This window comes from Sorghum bicolor, chromosome 2 (assembly GCF_000003195.3).
Source record: "Sorghum bicolor cultivar BTx623 chromosome 2, Sorghum_bicolor_NCBIv3, whole genome shotgun sequence".
In the NCBI taxonomy this organism is placed as follows: domain Eukaryota; kingdom Viridiplantae; phylum Streptophyta; class Magnoliopsida; order Poales; family Poaceae; genus Sorghum; species Sorghum bicolor.
In genome coordinates, this window is record NC_012871.2 from 48977485 (window position 1) to 49001739 (window position 24255).

The following is a 24255-nucleotide window of genomic DNA, read 5'->3' on the forward strand; positions in this document are numbered from 1 at the left end:
AGCTTTAGTTCCATGGGGAAATATTCAGTGCAGTCGTTATATGCCATCATTAATCATCATGGGGTGAAACATGTTTTTGTCCATGCAGTTTGGAAGCTAAAAATACCCCCGAGGGTGCAAATTTTCTTATGGTTGCTGTCCAAGAACAAATTACTTGTGATAATTTAGCTAAAAGAAGAAATGTGGATGATAAGTCTTGTATTTTCTGTTTTGAACCTGAGTCTATTCATCATTTGTTCTTTGATTGTTGTGTAGCTAAGATTCTGTGGTCTGAGCTTTCTAAGTGTTTGGATCACAACAGTACAGGTTTTATGAATCAGTTGCCTCCTTATGCGAATAAGAAACATTTGCTAACAAATGTTATTATTGCTGCTGCTGCTCTTTGGTGTGTCTGGAAGTTGCGTTCAGGGAGTCACTTGGACAGGACTAAAGCTGCTAATGCTATAGATCTCAAAAACGCTAAGATGAAGATCAATGTTCACTGGAGTGGTAGAGGAGAAACTGATGGTGGTGACACAGAAGATAGAACAAAGAGCGGTGCTGCCTCTTTAAATAGGTTGGCACCTTTCCAGTCCACCAACATCAGGATCTCAGCCTTCGAAGTTGGCCTACAATGTTGTGATTGAGTTCTAATTTGATTTTACTTAATCGTCAAAAAAAAAATTTGATTTTACTTGTGGACAATGTGCTTGATCCTGGAGTGGTTTGGAACCTTTTTGGCTGGTGGGCGCACTTATACGCCGTAAACGTTGATACTTTTTGCTTTATGATCAGTAAAACAGGGGAAACCTCCTTTTCTAAAAAAAATAACACCCATAAGACCATAACACAGGTTTCTGATAAGGCCGAGCCATGTTAATAATCACTTTTTTTTTGCGTTTATTAAAGATCTTCAGCCGAGCAGCGCTGTTTGATCATACCAAAATGGATGGACGGAGACGAGCACATTATATTGATGGATACCTCTGGATCCACTCTGGTTCAACTTCCGAGTTAGTAAAAAAAAAAAGATAACTAAGTTGCACCAGAGGATCGATGGATTAATTCATGCCCATCCCTAGGTATATCACGCATACCGTGCAGCTTCTACTACCGTCACAACATTGGCAGGTTCGAGATAAGATGCAGGATCCAACAAAATAAAAAGGGCACCGCCTTTTGAGTATCTTGCCCATGCTGTGCAGTAGCCAGTAGTCTAAACTGCTAGCAAACTCTCTTCTTCTAGCCTAACAAATTTCATCTTGCCTTGGGCATTTTCTTTTTACCTTTTTCTGTAGCAACTTTCTTCAGGGATGGTCCTCACTGCAAATATGGTTAAAAGTTACATTAGCATTTTGGTAGCCCAGCACAGGTAAATAAGATATAAGCTTCATCCTGTGTAACCAATTCTCAGAACCAAACTAGAACGTAAATGTAATCAGTTTAGCATAAATGATACAAACCTTCCAAACCAAAAGAACTGAACCAACCATAGCAGAGGTTACCTCAATGCCTTGTCAGTTGGTTTCCTTTCAAAATCCAGGCTCAAACCCGTCATGAGAACTTCAACTGCTCTATCATACTCCTATACACATTAGCGCAGATACATGAACTATCATACTCCTAAAGACATTAGTGCAGTACATGAACACGAAGTACAATGCAGAATAAGGAAAGTTAGGTCTCAACGCTACCCAGTAGCGCAAGTCACCTTCACCAGTATCAGAGCTGCTGCTTGCTCAGAGCGCGATTTTGATAATTCTGGCTGCATATCTTTGTAGATATTAGCATCATCCAAAGCCTTGCTTTTATCACCTGCATGAAGCGAACAAAGACTCCTCTTTGCATACAAGCTTGAATCATCTGGGTTGATCTCCACGGCCTGCAGAAATCAAACGATATTAATTGTTGAACCAAAGATCATCATGTTAATGAAACTGCATTTATTCAATATTTGTAGTCAACCATAACATAAGAAAAATATATATTATATATATATTGATACACTATTTTGTTCTTGAATTGCAATTTGCAAAACAAATGTAAACATTAATAATTAGGATGGACATTGGATTAAATGAATCGTGGAAAGACTAGAGAGCCTTAGGGTTTTACCCCTAGACTATTCTTGCTTAATTCCAATAGTTACATCTGCCTTTTACCCAACATGACTCGACTTACTTACAAGCAATCCTATCTTCCAACTCTTCCTAAACCTAGAACTAGACAGACTCCCAGTGGCAGTACGCCGCGTGCTGCAGTGCCCGCGGGGTTCATCCCAGCCCAGGTCATCTTGGGCCAACACCTTAGGGTTCGTTTAGACCCATGACATCTCTCACGCCTTTTTGACGCAACACATCCACGTGTTGCAATCTATTGCATGCTCCTTGTACAGTGTCGTCCTTGTGGTGTTACGGTTGAAGTTGATGTCGTAGCGGCCGTCTTTTATTTCTGTCGATGTGCGGAAGCCTACAAGATGTCGCCATGTGCCTAGCTGGGGTGGTGGCCGTGGTTGTTGCCTGAGGTAGCCCCATAGTGATGAACGAGTCTATGTTGGATGCTTTATCTCGCTTGTAGCAGTAGGGAGGTGGTGATAACCTCATAGTAGATGGTGTTGTTGATGACGAGGAGGTCGTAGACGAGGTGGACATTGCTCCTAATTAGTTATTGTGGGGTAATAACAACGTTCATCCTGATGGCGATGATATTGTCACCCATATGACTAGAGCCGTCTTGGTACACCTTGTTTGTTGGAGTTGCTGAGACTAGGGCATTGTAGCTAAAGGGCTCAGACGGTGCCGCATTGGGTTTAGCCTGATTAGTTCCAAGAAAAATTTCAAGTTGAACCTAGGTCTCCTCTGCTATAATGGCCCTAGTGTTGGTGATCAATGATGGTTGTTGATGTCATTGTGTGTTGGTCGTTAGGGAAGAGCAGCCACCAGTAGTAGCAAGTTGAAGGGAATAGTCGACTGGTGTAGATCAGAGGTTGTTGTTGTGGGAGCATAGGGATCGGACAAAGGATTGACCCAACTAGTTGAGGTGGGAAGGTTGATTTCATCGGTTCCCTAGCATTACTAGTGAGGAAGAAGCATCTGATTCCCGTTGTGAGGGACGGTCGTTTAAGGATGTAGGGAGGATCTGATGTAGCGGTAGAACCAATCTTAGGGGCCTCTTACGTTCCCTGAGTTAGCTCCAAATGCTGACCTGGAGCTCTGTGCAGTCGTTGTCATAGAAGGTGCGCTAATCAATGATGAAGCACCAGCTGGTAGGGAAGCAGTCTTGTGAACTACGCCTCCACTGATGGTCTTTCCAGTTAGCTCAAGGAGATCAAAGCATGTGAGAACTGCCAGGTGATCAGGCTTGACAACAACAGGAGTAGGTGTATAGGTAGGCGTGTGCGACGAAGAGAGGACGGGTCTCACGACAGTAGTCATTGCCATCATATTTGGTACTAGTGGCATCGTTGTGTTCCGATGAAGGACAAAGTCAATGATAACTGTCTTGTAGCATTGTCATCCTTTAGCAGCATGACAGAGATCGAGGTAGGAGATTTGTTGGGGTTGAACTCCTCTAGATCACTGGAAGGGCACCCAAGGCATCTATGGTTGATGCCGCGAGTATTGCACGGTGATGCCGCGAGAATTGCACGGGTCGGCGATGCGGATGGCATCCTATTTATGGTAGTGTTGACCAAAGAAGAAGACGTACAGGCAGATGTGGCAAGTGAGCAGGTCGGCCATGGCCACTCCTAAATCATCACTAGCCCTCTGTGTAGCAGCTGACGGCGAAGATGATGCCAATTGTGTGGGTAGTTGTCGCCATGATGTCGATGAAGGTGAAGGAGTTGCAATCAGCATAGACGGTTATGGCGTTACAGTGATGGCACCTGTTAGTGACACAAGTGTGGGTATGGCTAGCTTTGTTTAGTAGACAACGCTGGTGTAGATTTCACCATAGGTGGAGATGCTGCTGATGTAGATGTTTTTCTCGAACACACAGGAGAGCTGCATATCATTGTATTAGTAGAAGAAAAAGGAGGCATACATAGACCCAAACACACTCACACACCCCTCCACACCTTCCCTGCTGTTTTCTAAGGCTTAAGCACCTGTTTCTGAGTATACAACGACTGAGCGGGCTAAAAAACTAAAAGCTCCTAGTAGTGAGCAAGGATAGACCCTTTGTTCCTGCCATACATCAGCAACTACCTTTTGCTGATGTAGATGTAACCGACATGCAGGATGGTATGGGCAATGTTGGTGGAGTTGCTGTTGTTGTAGATGTTGTCGATGCCAAGGGTATTCCACCGATTTGAGCGCTGCCCTTGTTGATGCATTTGTAGAAAAAAATTGGGAGTAATTTGAGTGTTGAATGCGGCGGGTGTTGAAGTTGTCATTGTCGATACTCCTCTATTGGGCAGGCAAATACAAATTGGCCCCTCTGGTGCCTTGTCCTTGGATTGGTGGCGATCTGTTGATAATGAGGAACCTCGTCCTCGTGCTAGGATCATGTCCAGCTGCTGCATCAATCAGTTGCCGATGTCGTGATTTCCTCCATCACAGCGGATCAGGAGCGTGGCTCTTGATACCAACGTAACAGTTTGTATCTTGGGAGATGGATTAGAGGGTAGAATTGGGGAATTGGGTGGGGGGGGGGGGATTAGATGAGGGTAATGGCTGCCCTAGGGCTCGCCATACCTGAGAGAGAGAGAGAGAGAGAGAGAGAGAGAGAGAGAGACAGCAGCGTGCTGCAGCTACCTGGGCACAGGGACAGTGGCATGGCGCTGCCGGCTCAAGCGTGGAGAGACTAGAGAGCCTTAGGGTTTTTCCCCTACACTATTCTTACTTAATTCTAATAGTTACATCTCCCTTTATATTATAAGGAGGACCCAACCTGACTCCATTTGACTATCTTCTAGACTCTTCCTAAACATAAACCTAGACAACCTCCTGGTAGTGCTACAGTACGTGCGCTACAGTACCCTTTGTTGCTGTTTGTCAACCCAGGCTAGGCCATCTTGAGCCCAACACCTTAAGAGCTCATTGACCCATGACAGGCAACAACTATAGTGTAACATAACAGGTTAACTGTATAATCAGGATAATCTATATGCAGCACTAGTTACTAGTTAGTAGGTCTAGGTCACAAAGTGAGTTGATATCACTAAAATAAAGTGCGACATAACTCCTGTAGTATATGATGCAAGAACTTACCATCGTATAAAGAGTCAATGCATGAGCATAATCACTTTTACCAATTGCGGCATCCCCTTGTGCTTCAAAATCAGATCCATCATTTTCATCCTAAATAACATGTGCAAATGAAGTAAAAAAAAAGCATATACATTTTAATAACAAGGGTATGAAGCAATCTGTATAAAAGCTAACAACACCAGCACAACTGCCACATTAAGTACAATAGTAAATATTTTGTGCATACCTGTGGTTTTGAACTCATAAGTTTTGAGTGTTCAATTATTCCAGTAGTGCTCCAATCAGCAACCTTAGCCAAAGGGGTTGTGACAGGGAAAAGAACATCAACACATTCCTTCCATCTTTGGGTTGCAGCAAATTCTATTGGCACTCTACCATTCTGCTAAGAGGAAAATCGAGGATAAATTTTAAAAATAAACTTGGAAGAGCTTAGGGAATAAAGGCTACGCATTTTGTTGCCCAATAAGCTTAGAAATGAATGTCAGTAACAATAGATGATTGACCAAGGCATGTATTAATCACATTAGAATGTAATGGGGCACTGTACTAATTTGCATTGTCCCATGGACATGCATATAGAGTGAGCAGATGCATTAACGTTGAGACTAGGCTTCCAGAGATCTTCTTTCCTGCGGGGAGGAGATATCCTGCCAATATTTTTTTTCATCGAACACGCACGAGAGCTGCATATCATTGCATTAAGAGGGAAAACAATACTTGTATATGCGCGTATGCGAGACACAAATTTTAGCACCAGTAAGATTTGGTATTCATGTTTTCGGAGAGTGATAAATATTTTACAACTTCAAAGCAATGCAAATTCCTAAACTGCTCCGAGTTATGAACAAACACCCAACATTTCAACCTTGCATCATGTCACCTAACCTCATGAGCATCAAATGTAACTATTTTATTGGAATAAGGAATCTGGAGAAGTTCACATTTGATCTCCTAACTTATGCGCTTCTGTTATCAACAAATGGCTCTTACAGTGTATCAAAAACGAACCAAACATCTTAAAGTGTTGCAGCAAGCCATTCATTCTATAATATTCCTAGAAGATTGATTTTGATGTGCAATAGAGAAACAACCCAGATTGTTTTGCAAGTATAATAGAGACAGCCCAGAAACTCAACAAGAGACATAATGAACAAGTAGCAGGACAAGCTCACCTGATCAGGTATATTCGCATCAGCACCAGCTTTCAACAAACATTTGATGCAATCAGTTGAGCCAGCATATGCAGCTGCTATTAGTGGGGTTACAGTACCAGCATTGACATCAGCATGAGCCTGGAACATGGAACATGTAATATACAATCTTGAACATAGATTTTATTAAACAAGACAAATCTACCTATCCAAGTCAGTAGAGAGGTAGCTGGCCTCCTATCTGTGGCTGTAATAACTGAGGGTGGAAATGGATCTAACTCACTCTTCTGGAAGGACAAATGGTTAGATGGCAAAAGTATTCAGAACTTAGCACCTCTGGTTTATGCACTGGTTCCTAAAAGGAGGTCATGTAAACGTACTGTGATGGAAGCACTGACTGGAGATAAATGGATTGAGGACAGTTTTGGCTTGTCATCTTGCACAGTTTTGGTCTGGCAGCTCTTGCCCCACACCTTCTGATTCCTCCTTTGATGTCTGGTGGGACAAGACGGTTTTGATGGTCAATGGTGATGTGAAAAGGGGTTTGAACTCTCTTATCATCTTAGGCGCCTGGACCATCTGGAAGCATCGTAATGACTGCGTCTTCAATGGAGCCACCCCAAATCTGGTCACAGCTTTGACTCTTGCTCAGGAGGAAGCTATGCTTTGGTCCTTGTCTGGGGCCAAGGGGCTGTCCCGGAACCCAGCTCAGGAGAATAGATAAAGGGAGTTTGGTGGTCAGGTCTTTTTCTTAGTCTCAGGTGTTTTTTTCTTCTTTGTTAATCTGTTAATAGGAGTTTATTTTGTGTGTGTGCGCGTGCGCGCGTGAGTCTGCGTGTGTGGTTTGTTTGAGTTTCTGTACGGCTCCGTTTTTTTCTTCTATTAATACAATGATACGCAGTCCTCCTGCGTATTCGAGAAAAAAAACATGCAGGGTGGGATCGGTACAACTGCCCTGTTCCAGTATCATGATCTTTGGGACATTCTGAATGGCGTGGAGCTAAATGAGGAAATTCCTGATAGGCACATCTGGAGGTTTTCTTCTTCGGGAAAATATTCAGCAAAGAGCGCCTATGATATGCTTTTCCAGGGCGCAATCCCCTTTGAACCATTTGAGAGAATCTGGAAATCCTGCCCCTCCCTCCCCCCCCCACCCCCCCAAATGCATGTTGGTCCCTAGGATTCCTGCACAGGTAAGCAGTAAGCTTACCAGCACACACACTCACTATGGCTAGAGGTAGAAGGAAGGGGTTGAGAATAGCACACATACATACACTGCAGAAGCTCTAGCTTTGGCCAAGGCTCTACACTTTGGTTTTGGCAACTAAACTGAAAAATACATTACTAGGGCTGCACTTATATACACAAAGGGGTAGGTTCAGTTTGTGTATAAACTGAAACTAGTGAAGGTGGGCTGCTGTACTGCAGTCAAAGTCTACTATCCTAGCTGCAGGATAAGCCTGTAATACTTATTAGCTAAGGACACAATGGCCTACCAAAAATCTGTGTCCTCACTACTCCTAGTCAAGTGTTCCCACTACAGTTTGACTGTCTTTCAAAGTTGGTCTGCAGTTTCAGATTTTTAGTCATCAAGCTACAGTCTTGACTCCTGTGCAAGACCAGCAACAAATTATTCAACAATTCTTCCCCTAAACTTGCAGCTCTTGCCTGATTTCCACCATTCCAATCTTGGTCCTCAGCTCCATGAACCGAAGATGGCCGAGTGGCTTGGTGAGGATGTCTGCGAGCTGTCGTTCGGTTTGGACAAACTCCAAAACAATCTGTCCTCCATCGACAAAACGAGTGTTGATGTGATTGCTGTGGTCGTGGAGGACTGGATTCTTTGCAAGGGCGATGGCGGGCTGATTGTCCACCATCAGGGCTGGCGGGTGAGCTTCCTCACCAGTCAGCTCGCCCAGCAGCCGGCGCAACCAAATAGCCTGGCATGCCGCCGTGGCAGCTGCGACGTACTCCGCCTCACACGCTCACACGTGGACAGCGCCACGATCTTTTGCTTCAACGACTGCCAAGCAGTGAGGGCTGCTCCAAGGAAGACGAGCACACCAGAGGTGCTCCATCGACCATCAATGTTGCCTGCCATGTCTGCATCGCTGAAAACAGTGAGCTCTGGCTCACCTTCTTCGGTCTTGGGGGGTGCCTCGCTAAAGATCGTGAGCCTTAGCCCACCTTTGCCACCACGCTTGGGGAAGATGATCGCTTGATCAAGCGACCCCTTGACGTAGCGCAGCAACCTCTTGACCGCCATCCAATGATCTTCTTGCGGGTCCTCCATGAAACGGAGGACATAGCCAACTGCAAACACAATGTCCGGCGGGGTATGAGTGAGGTAGCGCAGCCGACCGACGATGCTCCACTAGCGCGTCGCGTCGACCTTCACAGCGGTGCTGTGCTTGCTTAGCTTCAGCCACTCCTCCATCAGAGTCACGCACGGCGTCGCCGCGCTGCAGCAGCTTCTCCACATAGGCACGCTGGCCCAGAGAGATGTGCTCCTTCCCCTGCCTCACCTCAACGCCGAGGTAGTAGGAGAGCATGCCGAGATCGCTCATCTTGAAGCGAGCTGCCATCTCGTGCTTGAAGCGATCAATGTCCTCCGCTCGCGCTCCAGTGACGATCAAATCGTCCACATACACGCCGACGACGAGCTCCTCCTTCCCCCGTCGCCGCATGTAGAGCGCATGCTCTGTGGCGCAGCGAGTGAACCCAAGCTCGCCTAAGGTAGCATCAAGCTTGGCGTTCCACGCCCGAGGGGCCTGCCGCAGCCCGTAGAGCGCCTTGCGCAGCTTGAGCACCTTGTGCTCAGCACCCTTGACGGCGAAGCCCAAAGCTTGCTTGATGAAGACCGTCTCCGCAAGCTCGCCGTTGAGGAACATAGACTTGACGTCAAGGTGGTGGATGCGCCAATCCTTCGCTGCGGCCATAGCCAGCAGCAAGCGAATGGACTCCATTCGCGCCACCGGAGCAAAGACTTCCTCGAAGTCGATGCCCTCACGCTGCACAAAACCGTGGGCAACAAGCCGGGCCTTGTACTTGACAATGGCACCGCGCTCATCCCGCTTCACCTTGTAGACTCATTTTAGCCCAATCAGCCTGCAGCCCGCTGGTGGATCCACCAGCTCCCATGTCCCATTGTCCTTAATCGCCCTCATCTCCTCCAACATTGCCCAGCGCCAATTGGCGTCCCGTTCAGCCACTGTGAACATTGGCGGCTCCTATGTGCTAACAAGGAGTAGCTCTGGGTCATCGAGAAGCCGACTGGCCAACCCAGGAGCTCGCCCTTCGCCGACAATGTTGTCCACCCGTCTGAACCGAACCTCCTCACCGTCGTAGAAGGCGTCCACATACTCATCGATGTCGGTGGGTGGAGAAGCAAATTCCAGTGGTGGTGAACCCTGTCTTGTTGTCGCAGGGGACTGTGGTGGAGGTGAATGCGCTATTGCTGATGGAGACTGCTCTCCAGCACCAGCCAGCAGCCTACTCTCCAACAGCAGCAGCCGTTTGCGCTCCAGCGCCACCTCCTCCACCTTTGATCACCAAGTGCTCGATGGTGAAGGTGCTGCTGACACCACCAGCTTCTCCGGCGCCTTGTTGCGCCCAATTCCAAGCAGTCATCTCATCGAACACCACATCCCTAGAGATCACCACCTTGCCTCTTGGGATCATAGAGCCGATAGGCCTTGCTGCCCTCCTCGTAGCCCAACAGCACCATGGGTGTGCTTCTGTCCTCCAGCTTGCCGAGGTGGGGCTTTGTGTTCTTGACATGGCCAATGCAGCCAAATGGAGACATTAGGCTTGCGTCCATGCCAAGCTTCGAATGGCGTCTTGCCCTTCAGGGCCTTGGTGGGCGCACGGTTAAGGATAAACACCGCCGTGGTCACCGCCTCGCCCCAGAACAATGTCGGCATCTTCTTGGCCTTCATCATCGACCTCGCCATGCCGATCACTGTCTGGTTGCGCCTCTCCACCACGCCATTCTACTGCGGTGTGTACGGCACAGTGTGGTGGCGCACCACACCTTCCTCCGCATAGTACGCAGCGAACTCCACAAAAGTGAATTCGCCTCCGCGATCAGTCCGCAGCACGCGCAACTTCTTGCTGCTCTCCGCCTCCGCGCACGCCTTGAACTTCTTGATCGCCTCTGCCGCTTCGCTCTTGTTGGTCAGAAGCTGCAGCCACATGAACCGACTGCAGTCATCTACCAGCAAGATGAAATACTTGCGGCCTCCATGTGTCGCTGGCGTGATTGGCCCACAGAGGTCACCATGGACCAGCTCTAAGACCTCAGCCGCACGATATTTCGCCATATTCGGGAACAACATCCTCCTTTGTTTCCCGGCCAGGCAGCTGTCACATAGCTTGCCTGCGTGCTCAATGTCAGGCAGCCCCGGACCATCTTCTCCAGCTTGTTGAGGGCGTCGAAGCTGAGATGGCCATAGCAGGCGTGCCACAGCCATGGCTCCTCCATGCGCTGTGCAGCCAGGCAGATGGGCTGCTCCACCTTCAAGTCGAGCAGGTACAGCTGGTTCCGAGACCTCTTCACCTTGGTAAGAAGTCACTGCACCCGGTCCCTGATCTTGAGGACCCCGTCCTTGATTAGCACCTCGTTGCTGCGCTCATCTAGCTGGCCAATGCTGATGATGCTTGAATGCAGCTGCGGGATGTAATACACATCCACCAGTGCGCGGTGCTCACCGTTTTGGCACCTGAAGATGATGGTGCCGCGCCCTCGAATCGCCACCCTTGAGCCGTCACCAAACTTCACCGTGTCGGTCACGTTCCCGTCGAGCTCAGAGAAGACCGCCTTGGAACCTGTCATGTGGTTGCTGGCGCCGGAGTCCAGGTACCACCGTTGCTCCTGCTCACTGCCCACACATCCGAGGTGGACTTGGGCATGCGGCTCGTCGAGGTTGATGGCCTTCAAAGCCTTCTTGTGCTCATGTACCGCCATCACCTCTCCCTTCTCCTTGGCCTCAACGTTGTGCAGTGCACAGAACGTTGCCACCATGAGAGTGGCCTCATCATCATCATCATCATCATCATCATCATCATCATCATCATCATCATCATCATCATCATCGGCCTGCGCCAAATGAGCTTCAGCCTTCTTCTCCTACTTGCAATTCGGGCACTCCTTTGCCCAATGGCCTGTCTTCCCGCAACGCCTACAGTGCAGGCGTTGGGGTCGATCTTCTTCTTCTCCGAAAGAGCCTTGCCACGGCGCTTGCCATCGCCACCGCTACTGGAGGATGCTTCCCCGGACTTCTCCTCCTTCATCCGGGCAACCCACTCCTCCTCTGTCAGCAGCAGCTTGCCGCTGTCCGTCGTTGTTGTGGCCTGCTCCATGCGCTCGTCCACCGCCCACAGACGGCCAGTCACATCCTCAATAGTGAGGGTGGACAGGTCCAACATTATCTCTATGGAGAGAGCAATTTGGATGTACTTCCATGGCACGAAGTGAAGGTACTTGGAGACCGCCTCTTCTTCGTTGATGGTGATGCTATAGCTCCCTAGCTTGCTGATAATCAACGACAGGCGGAGGGAGAACTCCTCCACCAACTCTCCATCCTTGAACTTGAGGTTGGCGTACTCCTGCCTCAGCATCTGGGTCGTCGCCTTCTTTGCGCGATCAGAGCCAACGCGCATCACAGCAATGGCCTCCCACGCCTCCTTAGCAGTCTTATTTGCCTCCAACAACTCCCTATACTCCATCGACACAACAACGAGGATAGCCTCCATCACTGACATGTCGTCTTCTTCATTGTCGGTGCCCTTGTCAATGGCATTCTAGAGCCGTCGGGCTCTGAGCTTGACCTTCATGGTCACCGCCCACTCGCCATAGTTGGTGCGAGTCAGCATCGGCCAACTCGTGCCGCTGACCTCAAGCACGGTGCGCACAACGACCTCCTGTTGTGGCTGGGCAGCCCCAGCAGCACTACTGTTGCCAACCGTCTCTGAGCCAAGTGCCATCGCCGGCGGTTAGTCCGGCGATGCAGCTTTACGGCTCTGATACCACTTGTTGGTCCCTAGGATTCCTACACAGGTAAGCAGTAAGCTTACCAGCACACACGCTCACTTACTATGGCTAGAGGTAGAAGAAGTTGAGAACAGCACACACACACATACACTGCTGAAGCTCTAGCGTTGGCAAGGCTCTGCACTTTGGTTGTGGCAACTGAACTGAAAAATACATTACTAGGACTGCACTTATATACACAAAGGGGTAGGTTCAGTTTGTGTATGAACAGAAACTAGTGAAGGTGGGCTGCTATACTGCAGTGAAAGTCTACTATCCTAGCTGCAGGATAAGTCTGCAATACTTACTTATTAGCTAAGGACACAATAGCCTACCAAAAATTTGTGTCCTCACTACCCCTAGTCAAGTGTTCCCACTACAGCTTGACTGTCTTTCAAAGTTGGTCTGGAGTTTCAGATTTCTAGTCATCAAGCAACAGTCTTGACTCCTGTGCAAGACCAGCAGCAAATTATTCAACAATGCAAATTTTTCATGTGGCCGGCTGCTCACAATAGATGTTGGACAGCGGATAGATTGGCTAAGAGGGGGCTCCCTCATCCGGATCAATGCATTCTTTGTGATCAAGAGGAGGACATTCAACACCTTCTTGTGGGCTGTGTTTTCTCTAGAGACTTTTGGTTCTCCCTCTTGTCGCGTTTTGGCTTTGCAGCGCTTGCTCCTCAACCTTCTGACCAATCCTTTGATAATTGGTGGAGAAAATTTGACTGTGCTGTTAGTGGAGATTTTAGATTGGGTCTGAATTCCCTAGTCATTTTGGGAGCCTGGAGCATCTGGCGACATAGAAATGACTGTGTTTTTAATCAGGCACTTCCTAATGTTAACCTGGCTTTGGCTCTGGCTAGGGGGAGGCTGCTTGGTGGAGTATGGCAGGAGCCAAGGGAATTTCCCTGCTCACTGCCAAAGGTTCAGTCTGATGAACTGCTGTTTGGTCGTTCTTTGTTTTTTCAACCGGTTCTAGTTGTTGGCACAGAAACCCTGCACCTCCTCCCCTCTCCCTCTCCCCTGCTCCAAGGCAGAAGAAGAGCCTTGAGCTACTTCAGCACACACACATAGCACACTCAGTTTCAGACTTGAACTGAAACTGAAACACTGAATATGTGGCAATGAACTGCCCTTTTCCATTGCAATAGGTAGAGTATATATACACAAAACATGTACCTGCTGGTACACTACTTGGATGGGACTACACCACTCCATACAACTACTCTACATGGCTTATATCAGCCAATACCTACTCTTGTACCTGCCTATACCAGCCCACTACTCTAGCTGGTGTACTTCTACCAACTATGGAAGACTAAATGGCCTATTGCCATATTTCTACAGTGGCAGCTTGAAGCTGACCACTTGATCCTGCCAACGTAGGGCAAAATCAAAAGAGGAACAGCAGATTATATCTTATAATCTTCCCCTAATCCTGCTGTTTACTCTTAACCTCCACCATGCCAATCTTGCTCCTTAGTTCCAAGAACCGAAGTCGCCCAACTGACTTAGTGAAGATATCAGCGAGTTGTCGACCGGTCTCGACGAACTCGATGACAATCTGCCTCTCCTCAACGCAATCACGGAGGAAGTGGAACTTCACATCGATGTGTTTGCTTCGGTCATGGAGGACAGGGTTCTTTGCCAGCGCAATTGCTGGCTGATTGTCCACCTTGAGCGCAGGCGGCCGGGGCTCAATGCCTGTGAGCTCCCCCAGCAGCCAGCGCATCCACACCAATTGGCATGCCGCGGTGGCGGCAGCGACATATTCTGCCTCGCAAGTCGATAGCGCCACCGTCTTCTGCTTCAGCGACTGCCAGGCGACAGGTGCTGCGCCGAGGAGGATCAACACGCCTGAGGTGCTGCGCCGTCCGTTGACATCGCCTACCATGTCCGCGTCACTGAAGGCCGCGAGCTCCAGCTCGCCTCCATCAGACCCACCGCCTTTAGGGAAGACAAGAGCCTGGTCCACCGACCCCTTGATGTAGCGCAGCACCCGCTTGACTGCCATCCAGTGATCCTCTCGCGGATCTTCCATGAACCGGCTCACATACCCGACCGCGAACGTGATGTCCGGCCGAGTATGGGTGAGCCAGCGCAGCCCACCGATGATGCTTCGGTAGCGCGTCGTGTCCACCTTTTCCACTGTGCTCTGCTTCGACAGCTTGATCCGCTCTTCCATTGGGGTCGCCGCAGGCTTGTAGTTTGCCATGCCAGCCCGCTCCAGCAGCTTTCGCGCATAGGCGCGCTACCCCAACGTGACTGCCCTGGTTCCCTGCCTCACCTCGATGTCGAGGTAGTAGCTCAGCGCACCGAGGTCGGTCATCTGAAACTGTGCAGCCATCTCGGCTTTAAGGATGCGATGTCCTTCTCCCGCGCACCGGTGACGATCAAGTCGTCCACGTACACCCCAACGACGAGTTCTTCCTTCCCCCGTCGGCGGGTGTACAAGGCGTGCTCTGTTGCGCACCATGTGAACCCGAGCTCCGCCATGGTGGCGTCGAGCTTGGAGTTCCATGCCCGCGGCGCCTGCCGCAAGCCGTAGAGCGCCTTCCTGAGGCGGAGCACCTTGTGCTCAGCCCCCTTCACGATGAAGCTTGGGGCCTGCTTGACGAAGACCTCCTCCGTCAAGTCACCGTTGAGGAAAGCGGACTTGACGTCGAGGTGGTGAACTGCCCAGTCCTTGGCCGCCGCCATAGCCAGCACGAGTCGCACCGACTCCATGCGTGCCACCGACGCGAACACCTCCTCGAAATTGATCCCCTCTCGCTGCACAAACCCCCGAGCGACGAGCCGCGCCTTGTGCTTCACCACCGCGCCGTGCTCGTCCTTCTTCACCTTGTAGACCCATTTGAGTCCAATTGGCCGGCATCCAGCCGGTGGATCGACCAAATCCCAGGTCCGATTTGCTTCAATCTGCCGCATTTCCTCGAGCATAGCACGCCGCCACTTCGGCTCGCGTTCCGCAGCTGCGAAGGTGGCCGGCTCCTCTGTGCTCATCATCATGAGCTCCTCCTCTTCGCCCAGCAGCCGCGCTGCCAAACCTGGAGTTGCTGCATCACCAAGAACGTTGTCCATGCGGCGGAATCGTACCTCCTCGCCGTCGTGGAAGGCATCCACGAACTCGATGATGTCTGGCGGTGGAGTAGCATACTTGATTTGAGCCGTCGTCGGAGTCCTCTGCTCCTGTCCCAGAGCAGAGTGAGACAGAGTGCCGCCAGTCATGGTGGGACTGGGCGGGCTCAGCTTCCCCTGCTGCTGGCGCCCCGTCCCCTGCTTCCCCTGCTCCAGGGGCAGCCGCTACCTCCACGACTCCTATTGGCGTGTGGACCTGGCTGGTGATGACCAGTTGCTCGACGACGAAGGACCCACTGATCCCGTGCGCGCCCTCTCCTACCGCCATCTCTTCCTCATCCCATTTCCATGCCGCCGCTTCGTCGAACACGACGTCGCGGGACACTATCACCCTCCCGGTGACTGGATCGTAGAGCCTGTAGGCTTTTGATCCTTCCTCGTAGCCGAGGAACACCATCTTAGTGCTCCTATCTTCAAGCTTGCTGAGGTCGGGCTTGGTGTTCTTCACGTGCCCGATGCACCCGAACGTGCGCATGAATGCCACGCTTGGCTTGCGGCCATGTCAAGCCTCGAACGACGTCCTCCCGTTCAATGCCTTTGTCGAAGCTCTGTTGAGGATGAACACCGTCGTGCTCACTGCCTCACCCCAGAACGCCGCCGGCATCCCCTTGGCCTTCAGCATGCATCTTGTCATCCCGACGATGGTCTGGTTCCGGCGTTCCACCACGCCGTTCTGCTGCGGTGAGTAGGGTGCCGTGAGATGGCGTTCCACCCCCTCCTCCACGCAGTAGGTGGCGAACTCCACCGCCGTGAACTCTCCGCCACGGTCCGTCCGCAACACCTTCAGTCTCTTCCCAGACTCCGCTTCCACCTTTGCCTTGAAGTGCTTGATGGCATCTGCTGCCTCGCCCTTGCTTGCCAGAAGTCATAGCCACATATAGCGACTGCAGTCGTCTACCAGCAGGAGGAAGTACCTCCGCCCGCCGTGCGTGGCCGGAGTGATAGGCCCGCATAAGTCACCGTGAACTAGCTCCAGTTTTTCTCCAGCGCGGTACCTTGCCTCCTTGGGGAACGGCAGTCTTCTCTGCTTCCCCACCAGGCAGCTGTCGCAGAGATCACTGGCGTGTTGGATCTTGGGCATCCCCTTCACCATTGCCGCCAGCCTGCTCAGCGCGTCGAAGTTCAAATGCCCGAAGCGGCCATGCCACAGCCACGGCTCCTCCGCGCACTGTGCCGCCAGGCATACCAGCTCTTCGACCTTCAGGTCCAGCAAGAACAGCCGGTTCTTCGACCTTGTGACCTTAGCCAGCAACCGCCGCTCCTGGTCACGAATCCGCATTACGCCTCCCTTGATCACCACCTCAGCACCGCGCTCGTCCAGCTGCCCGAGGCTGATGATGCTCGTCTTCAGCTGTGGGATCCAGTAGACATCCATCAGTGCCCGGTGTTCGCCGTTCCGGCACCGGAACAGAACAGTGCCACGGCCGCGGATCGCCACCCGGGAGCCATCGCCAAACTTGACGCTACCGATGGTTTCTTCGTCCAGCTCGGAGAAGACAGCGCGATTTCCCGTCATATGGTTGCTCGCGCCGGAATCTAGGTACCAGCGCTGCTCCAGCTCGTCGCCGACCGCCCCCAGTTGGACCTACGCCTGTGGCTCGTCAAGATCGACGGCACGTGCAGCAGTCCCCTGCTTCGCGTCCGCCTCCCCTGTTTCACCTTGGAACGCGCAGTACTCCCACAACATGAGAGCGTGCTCGTCGTCGTCGCTATCCACAGCCGCTAGATGCTCCTCCTCCTTCTCCGGCTTGCGTTCTGGGCATTCGCGCGCCCAGTGCCCGACCTTGCCGCACTTGCGACAGGCGTTCGGGTCGGAGAATTTCTTCTTGCCCTTCTTCTTGTCCGCGGGTCCCTTGCCCTGCTGCTTGCCGCCGCCGCGGTCGCCGCCGCGGCTGGAGCCTTCCCCGGACCGCCGCTTCTCCTTTATGCGCGCTGTCCACTCCTCCTCGGTCAGCAAAAGCTTAGGCTTCTCCTTCTTCGGCGCCGGCGCGCTGCGGCTCTCTGCCACCCGCAGTCGCCCGGCCACGTCCTCCAGAGACAATGTGGAGATGTCCAGCATCGTCTCGATGGACATGGCGAGCTGCGAGTACTTCGCCGGCACGACACAAAGCAGCTTGGTGACGAGGTCCTCGTCCTCCACCTTCTTGCCGTAGGTGGCCAGCTAAGTGGCCAAAGATTAGAGACGAAGGGTGAAGTCTTCCACCGACTCTCCGGACTTGAACCAGATGTCGTTGAGCTCCCGGCGCAGCTGCTGAATCCTTGCTCGCTTGGCTCGGTCCGAGCCGACACGCAGGGACTCCAACATTTCCCAGGCTTGCTTCGCGGTCTCCTTGGCGCCCAGCGCCTCGTGGTACTCCGCCGGCGTCGAGGCCATGAGCGCCTCCATGACCCCCACCTGGGCATCTTCGCTCTGGTCGTCCTCCTCCACCGCCCGCCACCACTTCCGCGCCCGCAGCTTCCACTTCATCTGCACCGCCCACTCACCGTAGTTGGTGCAGGTGAGCATGGGCCAGGAGTTGCTGTCCGCCATACTCCTTGACCACGCGAACCTCGACATGCGGCGGCACCGGCTGGAGCTGGCGCTCACCACCCTCCCCGCCGCCGTTCCGGACCGCACTCTCCGCCATTGCCAGTCGGTGGACCTAGCTACGGCTTGTACGGCTCCGATACCACTTGTTGGCACAGAAACCCTGCACTGAGGTGAGCAGCACCTGCTCTCCTCCCCTCTCCCTCTCCCCTGCTCCAAGGTAGAAGAAGAGCCTTGAGCTACTTCAGCACACACACAGAGCACACACTCAGTTTCAGACTTGAACTGAAACTGAAACACTGAATATGTGGCAATGAACTGCCCTTTTCCATTGCAATAGGTAGAGTATATATACACAAAACATGTACCTGCTGGTACACTACTTGGATGGTGACTACACCACTCCATACAACTACTCTACAGCCAATACCTACTCTTGTACCTGCCTATACCAGCCCACTACTCTAGCTGGTGTACTTCTACCAACTATGGAAGACTAAATGGCCTATTGCCATACTTCTACAGTGGCAGCTTGAAGCTGACCACTTGATCCTGCCAACGCAGGGCAAAAGCAAAAGAGGAACAGCAGATTATATCTTACACTAGTGTTTGTTTAGCAATGGTGTGGGTGTGTGGGGATTGGGTCTATGTATGACTCTCTTTTTCTTCTATTAATATAATAATACGCAGCTCTCCTGTGTGTTCGAGAAAAAAAAAAGACAACTTGTCGTCATCTTAGAATTTATAGGAATGAAAAAGTCAAATCTGTCACTTCCCTTGTTAGTCCGTCAGGAGCCAATATTAGATCTAACATGACAGGTCACACGCCTTCCAGTCAGAAGAAAAAAGAAACAGAAACAAAAACAAAAAAATGTAGCTGCACCTTAGTAGGTAGTTCCATGCCTTCCAATGAACATGCAGAGATTGCTTTCAGAGGTGTGCACACTATTCTATTGGGCTGGAGAGAAGACAACAAAGATATTACTTCTAGAACAATGACATAAAGGGTACCAGAGAAAAAAAAAAGTCTAGCAGTGAATTTGAAGTGTTAGTCTAACAAGCATAAAAATTAAAAGCAACTGACCACAGTACTAATATTCTACATACCATATAAGCATGCAGATGGAGAAGAAACTGCAATGTCCTATAATAATTTTTCTTTCCACTATATCATTACCCCCCAACATATTTTTAGGTAATAGTATTCAGCTTTCATCAGCATAGCACCAATCCAATGAACAATCAGAACAGCACAGCAATAAATCAAGGAAATAAGATTGTGAAGTGCTATTATTCTTACACATGCTACATGCTAACTAGGCTTGCTTTATATCGATAGAGTAAAACTTGGATAGCTAAAAAATAGTTATGCCAAAACTCAATCATGAGTTCTGTGAAAAATAATTCCCCTCAGTTCTATACAGAACTAAAAAAAATACCAACCTATAGTTAAAAATCAGCAGCAGATGAATAATCTTTTCACTAAATTATACACTAACTGAGCAAAAAAAACAGTTTATATATAATTAATCATTAATATTAAAAAAACATAAACCATGATATACAAACAACCAGGAGGACGGACATGCAAAAGAAAAATGATTTACGAGGTTATCAACTTATCATCTGGCACATAGTCATTAAGAAATCAAACGTTTCAAACAAGGAAAGAGCTAAAGATCAGTAAATGTAAGTGTTATATGTCCATGCAAGCAATGAAAGGCTGCATCCAGCAATGACTAGATTTGATTGGTTAGTGCTACTTGTTTAGATGCACTCTTAGTCCTTCAAATAAGATAATATTAGATCTGCATGTATTCTTTAGTTGAGGTTGTTAGAGCTGTCTGTAGAAAGGGAAGGCAAACCACTGAGATTGATTAAGCAAAGATTAAACTAGGAACAATCCCCTCATGTATCTCCAGCTGAGTTCTTTTCCATCTCCACTGTCCTCTTGCTGCTCCGAACAGTCTACTTTACTCTCCAATTCCTACCCTAGCTACCTTTACCCTAAATATCAGTCCATGAGAAAAGAAGAAAACAAAGTAAAGAGTAGATATGAGTCAGTCAACAAAACAAGAGACCATCCAAGCCCAGTAAAGAAAATAAAAAAAATGTATTCAAGTTTACCAATTCTAGATCAAGTATGTAAGCTGGAACAGGCAGGAAAAATAATGAAGAAGAAAAACACAAATGTATCTAGGCCCAAATAAATTTGTCCTGCTAGAACCTTTTCCCATCATAGTCAAAGTTCAAGAAGGCGCTAGGCGGTATCTAGGCGACGACCCACGGCCTAGAGCCTAGGATAGCCTAGGCGTTTTAAGGCGTTTTAATTTTTGTACATATACATGTATATTACCTTAAATTATATCAACCAAAAGAAAAAAATTAAGAAATCTGTGAACATAAGTTGGAAAGAAAGGCCCGTAGAAAAAGCCCAGCCCACATCATCCCCCCACGTCCACCACCCTCCTCCCAGCCGCAGAAACCAACCAGAGTCACGACTCTACTTTCTCCGCCTCCCTTCCATGACCACGATTCTCTGCCACCCCACGCCTCTGCTTCCATGTCCGGCGATGACTGCCTCCTCCCTCCTTCTCCGGCGACGGCCGCCTCCTCCCTCCTTCTCCGGTGCCGCCCGCTAGCTGCGCATGCCTCTGCCACCAGCCGCTCGCCGCCTCCCAGCTGCGCTCGCAGGCCGCGCCCTAGCCTCCGCCACCTGCATGTGTCCGCGCCCGTCTGAAGCTCCTCCTCCCCCACTGGCACCGCCGACGAGCCGCTGCCGCCGCCTAGGGGTCCGCCTACCCCCATAGGCCAGGCGGACACCCTCCGACTAGCGACTTGTTGCGCCTAAGGCGTCGCCTTTTTGAACTTTGATCATAGTTGAGTTCTGCGCTCAAATAGTACACATATTGATATAAAAAACAAACTTAAGACTTACATCTGCCTGATGCCGCAACAATAACTTCAGCATTTTAGCACTTCCATTCTTGGCAGCAATGTACAGTGGAGTTCCACATTCTGATACAGGGTCAACATAAGCTCGTCTAGACAATAGTAACTCTGCAATTTCGTAGGCATCTGGATTAAATCAAGAAATTGCTGACGTTAAATTATAATTCAAGTCATATTAAATTATATATGTATTTCATAATTGAAGTGCCAGCCATAGCAAACAGCTAAATAGAATTTCCAAAACTATAAGTAGAAGATAGCATTCCTTTAAACTGTATAAGCAGATGTAGGAGTAAATGATAAAGAAATATGAAGATGGTTTCATCAAAACTCTAAAAAAAAATGGGAAATATTACTATGAAGCGGTTCATCCTTTATAACTGTTAACTGCTAAGGACTGTGTCTCCAACTAGGCTGGCCATGTTCCCAGATTTAGGTAATGCCAGGTTCTGGCAATCAAAAGAGACAACTTCGTTATTTTGAGGCGTAACACAATCTGAGTCTTCCTCAGGCTTGCTCATGACACTTGCCCAAAGAAAATTCAGACAAGTTTCACACAACTTTTTTTTGCCATTATACTGTTATTAGAATGAACTTACTGTCTGAAAAGTGCTCATATTAATTTATCGACTAACCCGGATGCAAGCCAAAGAATTGGAACCTGTTAAATACAAAACCACAATGTACATCCAAGACAATACTAACAAACAAACAAGCTAAATTTTTCCTTGCATAAGACAAAAAAAAAAGGAATGCAAGGGTACAGAGAACCTCGAGTTGCTGCTAGATGGAGCGGTGTACACCCATCAAAGGCTGCTTTGTTCGGATCAGCATGATGATCAAGAAGCAGCCTTGTAACGGCTGCAGATGCAGTACCAAGTATTGCAAGACTGAGAGGTGTCACACCTGGAAAGGCCATAGGAAATGGTTAGACGGCATCAGTTCCTTCGAATGATCAACACTTCTTGCCTGTGACCAAGCAGTATTATGTGTGCCACATTACCACATTTACGGCTCCCCTACACAGGTTGTGTCACCATAGCCATCTAAAATTTTCTCCTAGACGAATAGCAAAAATAAAGGTACCACAAAGGTATGGCATTCGCAACACCAACAAACCCAAAGACTTCCCACAAAAGGAAAACAAATTTACCATCGTAGACAGCCGCGTCGACATCGAGCTTGAGATCCTTAATGAGCAATTTGCACACAGCCGTCTTCCCTGACAATGCTGCCATGTGCAGCGGTCCTTGACCCTTGTACCACGAGGCCCTGATTTCCGTCATCGCCTCATCCACGCTCTTCCCTGCCTTCCTCAGCCGCTTCACCAGCGCTGCACGTTACCAATAATCAAGACCTGATTACTCTCACACGCCGCACAATGAAAATCCACATCTCTACCAGAATTGAACAACCAGGAGGTTGCTACTGCGTGGCGATTGGCGAATACTCACTCTTTAATTGGGGAACGTCGCCATCGTAAGCGGCGCGAAGGAGCAGCGCCGCCAAGTCGGCCACGGGGAGGATGGACCTAGGGTTACGGAGCGTGAGCGGGGGTTCCCGGAGGCGCAGCGGATACGAGGGCGGCAGGACGCCGGAGGAGGGTGGGGAGGAGGCCATGGTGGAGATCTCGGGCGCAAGTCCCCGAGGAGGTTCTGGAAGGCTCGAGAAGGTTAGAATAGCAGGTAGGCGGATGTCGGATGGTGGAGACTTGAGAATGGGAGGCCGGAGACGGGGGGAACGGGAAAGAGCGGGAAGCGGGAATTCTTTTGGGTCGTGTTAACGAAAAAATACACCCTCGCTTTGGTTTCTTTTATCGATTTTGTCATGTAGACCTACTCCGTATATTATTATGTCTATCTCTATCTACAACTAAAATACATCAAATGTTTTCGTCAACGACATAAAACGCACCTGTGAGCCCATACCTCTTCGGCTCCATTCGCTTATTTTTATAAGCCATTTTTTCTGTTAGCAATGTTTTTCTCTTAAAATAAAACAGCGAATAATATTTTTAGTCATAACTTTTTAGATAAGCGAACGGAGGTCTTTCTTTTTTCACAGATAGATGGGCCCTTCCGGCTCTAATATGCTCCCCTCCCTCACGGACCGGTTGTGGTAGCGTCATTTCCTACTATTCCTCCCATGTGAAGTGCCTCGCTGCCCAAACAAACAAACAAATCCCCTTGAGAGCTCTGTAATTTGTAGCCTCCTAAACCTTGCAATTTGAGCCATATGTGGTGGTGCCGCTAGTGGCAGTAACCACAATCGGATCGTCGCATGGCAAAAATTTCAATATACACCATGTCCATTCTAGTCCTAAGTATGTGTGGCTCCGCCTCTAACTTGGTTCCAGGTACCTTTTGGTTTCTAACCACTTAGTTGATCTAAATGTCATCGACTCTCTGTGGAATTTTTATGGGCTATGTTTTTAGATGATTTTAGGGCTTTATGTTTTGCTTAGAACAACTCCTCAAGGTTAGAACTTATGTGGATAAAAAATTTGTTGCAAACTCCTTTTTTTGCCTCAGTTCCTTGTTTATTCTATTGGTCCTCTGAACAGAGTCCTCTGTTCTTGGTGACCTTGAGATCAATATTAAGGTCTTGTTCAGTTCGCAAAAACTTGTGAAAAACGGTACTGTAACACTTTTGTTTTTATTTGACAAACATTGTCCAATTATAAAGTAACTAGGCTCAAAAGATTCATCTCGCGGTTTACAGATGAACTGTGCAAATAGTTTTTGTTTTCATGTATATTTAATGCTTCATGTATGTGCCGCAAGATTCGATGTGACGGGAAATCTTGAAAATTTTTAGAAACTAAACAAGGCCTAAACTTACCATTCTCTTATGGGATATTGCAGTCAAAATACTTATGGACCAATATTTTAAATGAAAAATATTTTATGTCGAATCGTACCATAACTTTTTGGATCCAAGCTGGTGTTTGTCTCTTTGGATTCAATCTTGCCCAAGTTGTGATCCGTGAAGGAAAGTAGATGCTTGCTCTCTCCGACATTAAGCCTATTCTCTGGTCAAGTTATGGCTAAAAATAATATTTATTAATTTATCGTGAGAAAAAAATATTGTTGGTTGACAGAAAAAACGGTTGATAATACAAGCAAACATGCTCATTGCCGCCACCATCGTCCGCTGGGGCCTATGCTCTGCTAGCCTCCGCATGACCGCGTCACCACCTCCACTGTTGTTGCCTCCATCGCCGCTAGGACCATGCACTATAGTTGTCGTCGCCTCTAGAGTTTG

General features: G+C 49.1%; 1 protein-coding gene across 4 annotated transcripts; it reads right to left on the reverse strand.

Moving 5' to 3' along the window:
• Positions 856 to 22778, reverse strand: LOC8062067 (ankyrin-1). 4 transcript variants are annotated; one of them, XM_021453741.1, is made up of 11 exons: positions 22446 to 22778; positions 22145 to 22324; positions 21763 to 21897; positions 20978 to 21099; positions 18923 to 18997; positions 6365 to 6484; positions 5419 to 5571; positions 5193 to 5282; positions 1691 to 1861; positions 1485 to 1564; positions 856 to 1302 (listed from the first exon to the last, which is right to left on the reverse strand). In XM_021453741.1, the coding sequence occupies exons 1-11, from the start codon at positions 22609 to 22611 to the stop codon at positions 1287 to 1289; spliced, it is 1308 nt and encodes a 435-aa protein (XP_021309416.1). In that variant the 5' UTR covers positions 22612 to 22778; the 3' UTR covers positions 856 to 1286. The 4 variants fall into 4 exon arrangements, with proteins under 4 accessions (XP_021309416.1, XP_021309414.1, XP_021309415.1 ...); XM_021453739.1 differs by having other exon boundaries at positions 20978 to 21117; positions 22446 to 22776; XM_021453740.1 differs by having other exon boundaries at positions 1443 to 1564; positions 20978 to 21117; positions 22446 to 22776.

Bases quoted from the DNA above. Each gene is read 5' to 3' on its own strand.
- LOC8062067 (XM_021453739.1), bottom strand. From the start codon at position 22,611: ATGGCCTCCTCCCCACCCTCCTCCGGCGTCCTGCCGCCCTCGTATCCG. The intron at 21,898-22,144 runs GTAAATTTGTTT...TGGCCTTTCCAG, and splicing joins CGACGCGGCTGTCTACGATG to GTGTGACACCTCTCAGTCTT. The intron at 5,283-5,418 runs GTATGCACAAAA...CATGTTATTTAG, and splicing joins TTATGAGTTCAAAACCACAG to GATGAAAATGATGGATCTGA.